General features: G+C 30.5%; 1 protein-coding gene across 2 annotated transcripts; it reads left to right on the top strand.

The window, feature by feature from the left end:
* Positions 1-9,964: 9,964 nt before the first annotated feature.
* LOC114379411 (NDR1/HIN1-like protein 1) lies at positions 9,965-11,381 on the top strand. Of its 2 annotated transcripts, none has more exons than XR_003659480.1 (2): positions 9,965-10,701; positions 11,223-11,381. XR_003659480.1 is itself a non-coding variant. In XM_028338061.1 (2 exons), the coding sequence occupies exon 1, from the start codon at positions 10,007-10,009 to the stop codon at positions 10,646-10,648; it is 642 nt and encodes a 213-aa protein (XP_028193862.1). In that variant the 5' UTR covers positions 9,965-10,006; the 3' UTR covers positions 10,649-10,658; positions 11,223-11,380. The 2 variants fall into 2 exon arrangements, 1 of the variants encoding a protein (XP_028193862.1); XM_028338061.1 differs by having other exon boundaries at positions 9,965-10,658; positions 11,223-11,380.
* Positions 11,382-12,138: the final 757 nt, after the last annotated feature.

Raw genomic sequence — 12,138 nt, 5'->3', positions numbered from 1 at the left:
ACAATATGTGACTTCGTACTTTCAGAGGCTCTTTGATGATAATACTCCCTCTACCACTTTTTGCTTATCCAATTCCTTTCCTCCTTTGGTAGTTAAAGATGTTAATCTACTTAGGAAAGAGGTTTCCAGAGTTTATATCTTCAATGTTCTTCATTCTATGGAGGGGTATTCTACCAATCCCAATGGCCCATTGTGGGGGATGACCTTTGTCAACTTGTTAAACAGGTTTTTAGAAATTCGGATTTGGTTGAAACCCTTAATGAGACCTATATTACTCTGATACCCAAGCTTGATAATGTATCCCGACTTAAGGACTTCAAACCTATTGGGTTGTGTAATGTATCCTACAAGATCATTACTAAAATTCTTGCTCAACGTCTTCGTCCCTTGATGGAAAAACTAGTGAGCCCGTGCCAAGCTAGTTTTATCCCTAACAGGCAAAGTGGGGGCAATACCAGTGTTGCACAAGAAGTTTTCCATTCGATGAGGAGCAAAAAGGGGAAAACTGGATGGATGACTATCAAAGTTGACCTCGAGAAGGCCTATGATTGCCTTAAATTGGATTTTGTCAGAGATACTCTTGTGGAGATAAGATGCCCTTCCAATTTTTTTAATCTTATCTGGTGTTGCATATCTTATGTCAAAATGCGTATGCTCTAGAATGGTGAAGCCTTGGATGAATTCTCCCCTAAGCGAGGAGTTCGACAAGGAGATCCTATTTCTCCTTATTTATTCGTTCTATGTTTGGAGAGATTCATTCATCTCATAAACTTAGCCATTAGATAGAAAGTCTGGAAGCCTATTCAGCTCAACAGAGGTGGCCCTTTTATCTCTCATCTTGCCTTTGCTAATGATTTATTTCTTTTTGCAGATTCATTCTCTTTGATAAAGTGAATACTGATAAAACTAGAATATACTTCTCCAAGAATGTGAATTGGAGAATCTAGGAGGACATCACTAATGAATTTGGCTTCGAAGCTACGAATAATCTTGGCAAGTATTTAGGTGTCTCTACTTGCACAACAGAGTTACCACTCAGACCTTTGGCTTTGTGTTGGATAAGGTAAACAAGAGGCTTAGCAACTGGAAAGCTAAAACGTTGTCCATGGCTGGACGTGTTACTCTGGCTAAGTCTGTCATTCAAGCCCTAACTACCTACATTATGAATCATGCACTTTCTACTTGTTTTAATTTAAAATTTATAAATATATATTAATTCTATTTTATAAAATAAAATATTTATTTTAGATTTTCTTAAGATTTTGTTTTAATGAGTCAACTAGTTTGTTAGATTTGTTTTGACAATTTTAGATTAGTTTCCAACGGTCATATTTTGTTTGTTGCTTAAGGTGATTTGTGCCTATATATTCTCTTTCCTCCTTTCTAAAAACATGACAGAGGTACAGTCTCATCTCTTTCTCCCAAAATTTTCTATTTCTTTTCTTATAAAATAATTTATTTCTTGAGAGTAAGAGCATTGTTCATAAGGTTTGGGGATCCTTTCGCTGCACACGATCGAAACCAACGGGTTGTTGTATCTTGGGAGAGGAGCGCAATCAGAATTTCTTACCCGTGCAGTGGGGGCGTTTTCTCTCTAAGGATAGCGTTTACGCGCTTCAACCCAGGCTATATCTTTCTTCCCCTAATTTATTTTTCCTTGTGCTTATTGTATGTTATAATGCATTATTCATGTGTTGTCAATTAAATTTATTTTGCTACTGTTATTTTGTTATTTAATTCAAGACTGTGCATCTTCTTCGTATTTATTTTCTTTCATTTTTTTTATTTTATTTTCCAACAGTCTTAGAGAGAAAAAGGTTTTAGAGAGAAAAATTTTATACTTTCTTCTTGCATAGTCCTTTTTGCGATAACATCCTGTTTTTATCAAAATGTGTATAATGGATACATTGAGTCTTTATGCTGCATTAAAAATGCTTTTTTATATTATTTCATTTCTTTAAATTTTTAAATTAGTGTGAGAATGTTGAAAAATATTTTCTTATAATTTGAAATTTATTATTAAAATGTATTTTATTTATTAATGATGGTTTTAAAGATAAAATGCTTTTAGAATTAGTTTGTGTGAAAAAAAAACTAAAAGCATCTCACTACTTTCATTCCTGCCTTAGGAAGTTATCTTTTACTTGGTCAAATGATCATGTAAACACAAGTCTTTAAAATCAGGACGTTTGTTGTTTGGTTTTTTAATTTCTATTTTTTAATGTTACCATTATTACTGCAAGTATTTTGTTGCTACATGTTGACTGATTATCTCTTTATATATAACTCATTGATAAAAGATAAGCCTGTGAAAATATAACACACAAAAACAATAAAATAAACACTTTGGTGAAACTTTATATTTTGCATGTTGTATTCTTAATAGAGTACCTTATAAAAAAATCTTTATGAGCTATGGAGAAAAAGAGAACCAAATCTGAAATATCTTAAAGTGTGGGGGTGTCTAGTAAAGGTTAGCATCCTTATTAATAAGAAAAGGAAAATTAAAAAAAAATGTTAATTGTATTTTGTTGGATATTTTTTACATAATACTACTTATAGATTCTTATTTGTTAATTCAAAAGTGACTGAAATTTCTAATGTTACTATTATGCAATCTAGAGATGTCACTTTCTTTGAAAATCTTTTTCCTTAAAAAATAAATTGTTAAATCTTTGTATGGTTTGAAACAAGCTCCAAAGCATTGACACAAAAGTTTGATTAAGTTATTCTTTTGTATGATTTTCAAATTAATGTTAGTGATAAATGTGTGTATGTGAAACAATTAGATGATAATGAACATGTCATTTTATGTTTGTATCTGGATGACATATTGATATTTGGTAATAATATGCATTTCATAAATGATGTGAAGTTTTTCTTGTTTAGAAATTTTGATATGAAAGACCTTGGTTATGTAGATGTGATTTTGGGTATTAAGCCTATAAAGAAAAATGATGACATGACTTTTACCCAATCTTAGTATGTTGAAAAGCTATTGAAGAAGTTTAATTATTTTGATGCAAAATATGCTTTTACTCCTTATGACTCATCCATCAAGTTAAAAAAAAATTGAGTAAAGGAATTTCTTCACATAAATATTCTCAAAGTATCAGTTCTTTGTTGCATTTGACAAACTTCTCTAGGCCTGTTGATATTGCACATGCAGTTGGTAGATTGGAAAGTAATTGAGGGATTTAGTGATACAAAATTGAAGTTCTGATTTTGATGAAATAAAATTGACAAGTGGTCATGTCTTTGCTTTAGCTGGTTGTGCAGTATCATGAAAATCTATTAGACAAATTATTATTTTACATGAAAGCAAAAATTATTGCTTTAAATACTGCTAGTAGTGAGGCTGAATTTCTTAAAATGTATTATGTGATTTGTCATTGTTAAATAAGCGTATACCTCTAATTTCAATGCATTGTGTTAGTCAAATTGCTATATCTAAAGTGACAAGCAAAATTTTAATGAAAAAAGAAGACACTTAAGAGTGAGACATAAGTCTATAAGAAATTTGATTTTTCATGGTGTCATTTCTCTTGACTTTGTCAGGTCAGAAAATAATATTACGGATCCGCTTACAAAAAGGTTGACATGTCAACAAGTATTTGAGTCGTCGAGGGGAATGAGATTAAAGCCCATTATTTAGTTACAACAATGGGCACCCGTCTCCGTGTGATTGGTGATCCCATGAATGGAGTTCAACGGGTAACAACGAAATTGTTTGTTGACTAAAGTACACCAAAATGAAATTTGGCAGAGTTGTTCCGTTTCTCATTCCTATGACGAGGTGTATTATAAATTGTGGCAATATTAAGGTTGAGGTATTTATATATGTGTATTTTTGGTTTAAAAAATACCTTTTAATGAGTCCGATGACAATTATTGTAGGGGTGGGGGTCACAACTCACTCTTTGAGGATTCACCTAGTGAGTGTAGTGGTGGGGCCGCCACTGTGAGATATGGGCTAATCTCTAAGGGACACTCACGAAACAAGATACAAGCGCAAGGCTGTGTAACGCGTTATCACTGATTAGAACCTAATTGAACGTCAATATTGTAGGGGTTGTGTACTAAAGTCCGGTTAAAGAATATGTAGTTCAAGACAATCAAGTCACTACATTTTTCTCGGATGGAAGTTCATAAACACTAGGTATAAGGCTCAAACCCGGAAGGTTCCTTATACCGAAATACAATATCACATGTTCTTTCTCTTATGTTTTTATACAAATTATCTTTCAGAAAATATATTTTAAAATTTTAAATTATGTGGGGGAATGTTGATAAATATTTGTGTTTTAATTTAAAATTTATAAATATATATTAATTCTATTTTATAAAATAAAATATTTATTTTAGATTTTCTTAAGATTTTGTTTTAATGAGTCAACTAGTTTGTTAGATTTGTTTTGACAACTTTAGGTTAGTTTCCAACGGTCATATTTTGTTTGTTGCTTAAGGTGACCTGTGCCTATATATTCTCCTTTCTCCTTTCTAAAAACATGACAGAGCTACAGTCTCATCCCTTTCTCCCAAAATTTTCTATTTCTTTTCTTATAAAATAATTTATTTCTTGAGAGTAAGAGCATTGGTGTTCATAAGGTTTGGGGATCCTTTCGCTGCACACGATCGAAACCAATGGATTGTCATATCTTGGGAGAGGAGCGCAATCAGAATTTCTTACCCGTGCAGTGGGGGCGTTTTCTCTCTAAGAATAGCGTTTACGCGCTTCAACCCAAGCTATATCTTTCTTCCCCTAATTTATTTTTCCTTGTGCTTATTGTATGTTATAATGCATTATTCATGTGTTGTCAATTAAATTTATTTTGCTATTGTTATTTTGTTATTTAATTCAAGACTGTGCATCTTCTTCGTATTTATTTTGTTTCATTTTTTTATTTTATTTTCCAACACATTATGAATCATGCACTTTCTACTCGTGAAGAGATTGACAACAGGTGCAGAGCTTTTGTTTGAGGTGATGGAGAGGAGTCTGGGAAGGTGCAAACTGTGACTTGGAATGAGCAAAAGATGTGGGTCGCCTTAGTTTGGGATCTGCTAGAACCACCAATAAAGCCTTTCTTATGAAGTTAGGCTGGAGACTTTCCACTAAAAAAACATTTGTTTTGGACTAAAGTGGTTAAATCTAAATGTAAGTGTGGTGTTGAGACATGCTGAAAGTGGTGAAGAAGAAGGACAAGTCTAGCTTCTGGAAAGGAGTGTGCTAAAATTGGGATTCTATGAGAGAAAGTGTTTCTTGGCGCATTGGTAATGGTATAGTGTTGAAGGACAAGACCATTATCCAGTTGGAAGAGACTGATTTGCAAGGTCGGGTCTTTGAGTTTGTTCTTCATCTATTGGGAAGCTCCTCCAGAGAACAATTTTAAGTTGAACTGCGATTCCTCTGTTTGGCACAATGGTCTTGCAGGAGGAAGAGGAGTCATTCGTAATCATCTTGGGGATGTCATGTTAGCTTTCTCGGTCAATCTTGGGTTGTGCTTCATCAATCTCGCGGAACTTGAGGCCATTGCTATTGGAATCAAGCTTGCCAATGATAACAAAATAGAATGAATAATAATAAAATATAATCGGTTAACATAATACAATAAAATAATATTTATTTGAATGATTAATTAAATTGATATATGACATTTAATTATAAATTTGGAGAGAATGAATACGAGATTATCATTTAATCATCATGATTATATATATATATATATATATATATATATATATATATATATATATATATATATGGAATGATGTTACGTGAATGTTTTATATTTATTTTCATTAAAAATATTAAACAAAATTATTTTATTTTTAATTTTTAAAAATTTATAGTATATGAAAATTACATATAAAATCAAATTATTTCATAAAAATCTATACTACAAGGAAATAAAATTGTTTTATTTTTAATGATATAAATTTTAGGAAACAAATCAAATTAAAATGTCAAAATAAAATTAAATACAGAATCATATATATAATCTTCATTTAATAATGTAAATAATTTAAATCAATATTTCATATGACAATTATTTATTTTAACAATTAATAGAAAATTAGAAAAACACCCTTGGACGTATTTTAAATTTAAATGAAAATATTTTTCAAAACATAATTAAAAAGAAAATTATTTTAAAAATAATTAAATTTAAATAAGAAAAATCCAGAATGCACAAAGGAAGTATAAAACATTCATATCAATTTTTTTTAATGCCTGTATCAATTTTTATTATGACTTAACAAAAATCTGAATTTGGAAATGTAATATGTAACAATAAAAATATTTAAAAATTAGGATAAATTTGGAAACTCTCTTTAATGAGTTCTATTTTCTATTTCAAATTCATGCTTTTCATTTCTTTTTATATGCTTCCTCTCCCTTTTCTATTAAATATCTGACTTTTTTCCCTTTTTTTTGTCTCTTTCCTTTATATTTGCTTAACTTTGCATAAAATATTTATAATGTTATCTTTGACGAAGATTTTACCACATTGATAAATGCCATATTTGATAAAAATTAATATTAACAAAATTATTAGATAGATTCTACCAAATACCAATACCAATAACACTAGTTAAAAAAATAAACTAAATTAATTTTTTAAAAAGAAAGTAGAAAATGAAGCACGTAAGATTTCAATAAAGAAGGACAACAATTCTAATAATAATAATTTTCTAGAACATGTATATATAAAACCATATTTTAATATTTATTGACATATTTACTAACATACATTTATTAAAATTTAAACTAAATAATTAATAATTAATAATATATTCAATATTTAAAATAATATAAAAATTATTCATATAAATTATAAAAAATAAATTTAATATCATGAAACACTAATAGTTAGGTATGAAAACAAATTTGTTGTGTTCTTTTGCAAAATAATGTTATTCCCCTTCGGGTGACTTATGTAAGACTAACTAGCTAATAATATATGTGATGATTATGTTGTAAAATTAGAATACATGCATTAGGCGAAACTAATTAGCTTGAGGCCTCTGATAATATTTTCGTTAACAATTTATTTACTCATAATTTTTAATAATGCAAAAAATTCTCATATGTAATGTGTTCTTCAATAATGAAATTAGGTGATATAAAGTAGTATGTTAACTTGATCAGAAAAAAGTAAGAGTAATGACACATAAAAACATTCATTTATTTTTGTTCTTCTAACTAGATCGTACCTCCAGACTTAATCCAAGAGTTACTATTCTATAATGTTAAAGTTTATATAGGATTGCATTATAATTGACTGATCTGGTATTCCCGTAAGGATCTATTATATTTGATGGACATGTTATTTAAGATCCTTAGGCATGTATATCGCTAGCGGTTGAGGTTGCAAGATCCTTAGGCACGTATCACAAGCCATTAAGGTTGCTTATCATCTAAGGTTTTGGCTACATGCGTAATGGGATGCTTAACAAACAACATGAGAATGCTGGTCACTGAAAGGATACACAATCCCACAATCTTAAAAGTATGTAAATATGAAGAAATTAAATGTCTTTCTATTTCTAATTATAATATAAACCTTACCATGCTTATATTTTTTCTTTCTCTCCCTAAATGTTGAATAACATTTTCTAAAAGTAAAAGAGACTAGGTGACAGAATAATAGCTCAGTCTCCTCGTGAACATATGCCCTCTCTCTGTATATATATTCAACAATCAGCGTAAGTCCATTTTCAAAACCACATTGAATCAAGTTTTAATTTGAAGGAGGTGACTAGAGAGAAGAAACACCCAAACTGAATAACTAAACAAAAATAATATCCTGCAGTAGTCATGGAAAATTCAGCCATTTTCTTAAATGTTATAAATTTTGGTTTCCAATATGAACGAATGACAGTTTGCATTTGCATTATTGCAGTCTTGTCGAGTATAAAGTACAGATTAAGTAATATCATGAAGATAACAAAAGGTTAAAAAAAACATAACTATTATCAAGCAGGCCTTAATTTCCATTATAGTAAATTGCAAGTTTAGAACAAAATATTGGCTTCTTACAAATTACAGGATCCACCGACTGAATAGTTGATATCAAGCCCGCAAGACCCGTCTTTTCCAACTCGAAATTTCTAACTATAGTACTTGTAGTATTAATGAACATCAACATATGGTATAATAATTAATGAAACCATCTAACTGGCTTAAATCATATGCCACTGACATGGTCGACTGACAACTATTTACTCATAAATGTTCCAACAGTAAATGACTATGCAACTCTTTAGTTATATCAACTTCATAACAATTGAATCACAGTTTTGCGAATCTTGAGGCTTCTAGCATAGGCAATAGCTACATTAATAATTGTCGTAGCGATTAGTTTATGCCTTTGAAATCATGATCATATTACCTACTCAATTCAAACTGCTAATATGGAAATTAAAATAATACTAAACGAATAAATCAAACATGAATAGATAGGCAAATAATAAAATAAAAAGTGTATATTATAAAAATCAACCTAACATATATTGAACCTTTACTAACGGATGTAGATGTATTATAACATTTATTTTATTTTATTTGAGAATCAAAAACAAATAACATAAATTCACAATAATTTATTCTATTCTGCTAAATCAATTGAATTAAATTCTTTAATTATTAATGTATTATAACTTTAAAAAGACAAAAGGCCTTACAATATTAGTTGCTAGCTTTTCTAAGAAACAAACAACTTTAAAAATTACACATCCTAAGTTGTTGTTTTTTTCTTAAAAAACCTCTTTTTTGTTCTTTAACTTTTTCACCTATATTGCTGGAATATATTGCAAACTTTCTACTGAAAACTATAAACAATCTTCAAAGAGTTATACAAATAACATTTTTTATAACAACTTTTAATTATTTTTCTTTTTATCTCTATCAAATCAATAGCCTATTTTAATTATTTCATATTTTGTTTTTTATTCTTATTTTTACAATAAAAATGATAAAGGACACAAAATTTACACCTTCACATTTGCACACTCACTCGTGTTACAATTTTATTTGATAAAAATGACTTATAATTTCTATCTTTCCCATGCATTCTGTCTTTTGTTAAGTTTTATTTCTTCTTCATTATTTTTGTACCATATATAACATAACTCTCTTTAAAATGACAGGAAAAGAAAGAATAATTATACTCTCACATCCACTCTTCTTTTTTTCATATTATTTTTCTTCACATTTTTCTTAATTTTCTTTTAATATTGCATCAGTGAATTATGTGATAAAATTTATCATTTAAGACTTGCATGGATATACTAATTCTACTTACTCAGAAGTAGTAAGAAATTATTGTATAAATTAAAATGTAATTATTAGAGTATACTTCTCCACTCTAAATATTTTATTAGTATTTATATTTTTTTATCTCACATTTTCATCACGATTAGTCGTTGGCTCCTCACAAGAGATACACTGTTCACCTCCAAAAAATATAGACAATACAATTATCTGGTTCTTGCTCTTTTTTCTCTCAAGGGCAAGTATCCACGAATTATTTTTCTATCAAAATATGTTTTCTTTTTTTTCTAAATGGGTACAATAGGGTAGGCAGTTTACAATAATTTTTTTTATTAATAAATATTAATTATTAGAATACTAATTTTGTTAACTAAGAAGATTAAATCCACATCTTTTCTCTCTCTTTTTTTCTTTTTTAACCATTGAACTTATTTTATATCTCCTAAACAATGTACAATAATGATCATTGACAATCTAAACCAATTAAATTTAACTAAATATCTTGAATTTAAGTTTTAATTAAATATATAACTGTGTTAAACATTAAAAAAAAATCTCATTCATAATAATATCGCTAGGTGTACAACATAAGTAACACGTACTACATTTCCATTATTACTGGCACTTTTGAAATTCTTACTTGTCCCAAATATTGTTATATATGAATATCATTACTTCCCTTGCATATATAGACACAGACCCCATTTAGCTCATTCACCAATAACCACCATGTCCGTCAAAGAGTGCGGCCACCACTCATCCCAACGCCGCAACCTCCTCCGCCTCATCCTCGGCGCCATCGCAGCCTTCGTCGTCCTCATCCTCCTCGTCATCTTCCTCATCTGGGTCATCCTCCGCCCCACAAAGCCCCACTTCACCCTCCAAGACGCCACCCTCTACGCCTTCAACCTCTCCACCCCCACACCCAACACCCTCACCCTCACCATGCAGGTCACCCTCTCCTCCCACAACCCCAACGCGCGCATCGGCGTATACTACCACGCGCTCCGCGTCTACGCCTCCTACCGGAGCCAGCAGATCTCCCTCGCCACCGCGCTCCCCGACACCTACCAGGGCCACCGCGACTTCGCCGTCTGGTCGCCGTTTCTCTTCGGCAATGTCGTCCCCGTCGCGCCGTTTGTGCTGACCTCGCTGCAGCAGGACCAGAGCGCCGCCGGCGCCGTAATGGTCAACGTTAAGGTCAACGGGAGGGTCAAGTGGAAGGTCGGGTCTTGGGTCTCTGGGAGGTACCATATCTACGTGAACTGTCCCGCGTATATTAGCTTCGCCGGAGATCGGAGCAATGTCGCCGGAGTCGTGGCTTCTCCGGTGAAGTTTCGCCTCTTGCAGAGTTGCAGTGTTGATGTGTAGAAGTGATCAGGTTTTTGTTCTGCCGCTAGCTGCTTCAAGCATCTTGTTCGCTAGTGCGTGTATTGTCCTTTTTTATTTCTCTTCTCGTTGCTCTGTATTTAAATTTTTTTAGGAGTGATTACTTGGATAAAGTCAACTTAAAGTTTTATTTATATGAAATAGCTATTCCACGTGAAATTTCATCATTTTTTTTTTGTTTTCATATTTAGTGTCACAAACTCATAAAATAATTTTTAAAAATAATTGTATTTTTTCTATTTTTATGGTGATCAATTTGGTCATTAAACTTTTAAGAAAATGTAAATTTATTCTTAATTTTAGAAAAAAATGGTGAATTCTTAATTAGAGAGTAGGGACCAAATTTCATGTTTTTAAATTTTGAAAAAGACCAAATTCATCTAAAGGAAAATAGATACCTTGACCACATTTGATCAAAAGTTAAAAAAAAAACTTTTTTTAAAATTACTACAATATATAGTTTTAGACACCTATTCATGTTTCAGTCAATTTTTACATTACACATGCATATTAGAGCGTTTCTATTTACAACGGTTAATAAAAATCAATTATGCAGCCCGTGGAGATTAACCAACATCATCGACGTGTAGTCGTCCTGCACCATAAACTTGGTTATATGTAATGGTTTCTCTTGGAGGTTAGTCTTTGATGGAAGAAGATCTAATAACCTATAGTTTTGTATTAATCACGATCGAGATTTAATCAATTAATATTTTTCGATTTAAAATAAAATAGTATGTATAATTATGTGACAAATAAGATCGATTGACTTGAAATCCATGGAAATTTGGTATAGATCGATTGTCTATATATATATATATATATATATATATATATATATATATATATATATATATATATATATGCTTGACCATGGTTCACTTTGTCTTGGAGATCACATCTTGACCCTAGTTTTCTATTTTTTAATTGGCCAAGAACTAGAGAACCTTGAGACTAATCATGTTGTGCGTAAGTGTCAGGATTATAATTTCATTGAAATAAAAACAAGGGGTGTACCCATTTTTCTGACATTTAATTATAGTTTGATTTTATTTCATCAATGCTTCCATAGCTTTAGGATCATGTCCTCTGTTTACGCAACACACATAAAAAAATGATCACCTTTCATAACCTCGTATTTAATTTTAGAGCGACAACACATGCCTTACCGGTAAGTTTCTATTTTTTTTTTATGCGCTTGCTATTGTTATCGTTTCCATTCATTTAAAGGAAATTACTATTTTTTTTAAATAAGCCGTAAAAGCAAAATATCTTGAATCAAATCCAGGGATGACTTAACGCCCAAGCAGTTTAAGCAAGAGCTTTAGATAAAAAAAAGGGTTTTAAATTTTTTTTAATACTAATATATCTCAAAAAAATATTATAAAATTATATTTAAAAATAAATTTTAATTAAAATATTATAAATAACTGTTAATCTTTTTATTAGTATCGTAAGTAATAATTAATGAG

This window comes from Glycine soja, chromosome 12 (genome assembly GCF_004193775.1).
Source record: "Glycine soja cultivar W05 chromosome 12, ASM419377v2, whole genome shotgun sequence".
In the NCBI taxonomy this organism is placed as follows: domain Eukaryota; kingdom Viridiplantae; phylum Streptophyta; class Magnoliopsida; order Fabales; family Fabaceae; genus Glycine; species Glycine soja.
The sequence above is the reverse complement of the archived record's forward strand: the minus strand, read 5'-3'. Positions and strand labels throughout refer to the sequence as shown.

Bases quoted from the DNA above. Each gene is read 5' to 3' on its own strand.
- LOC114379411 (XM_028338061.1), top strand. From the start codon at position 10,007: ATGTCCGTCAAAGAGTGCGGCCACCACTCATCCCAACGCCGCAACCTC.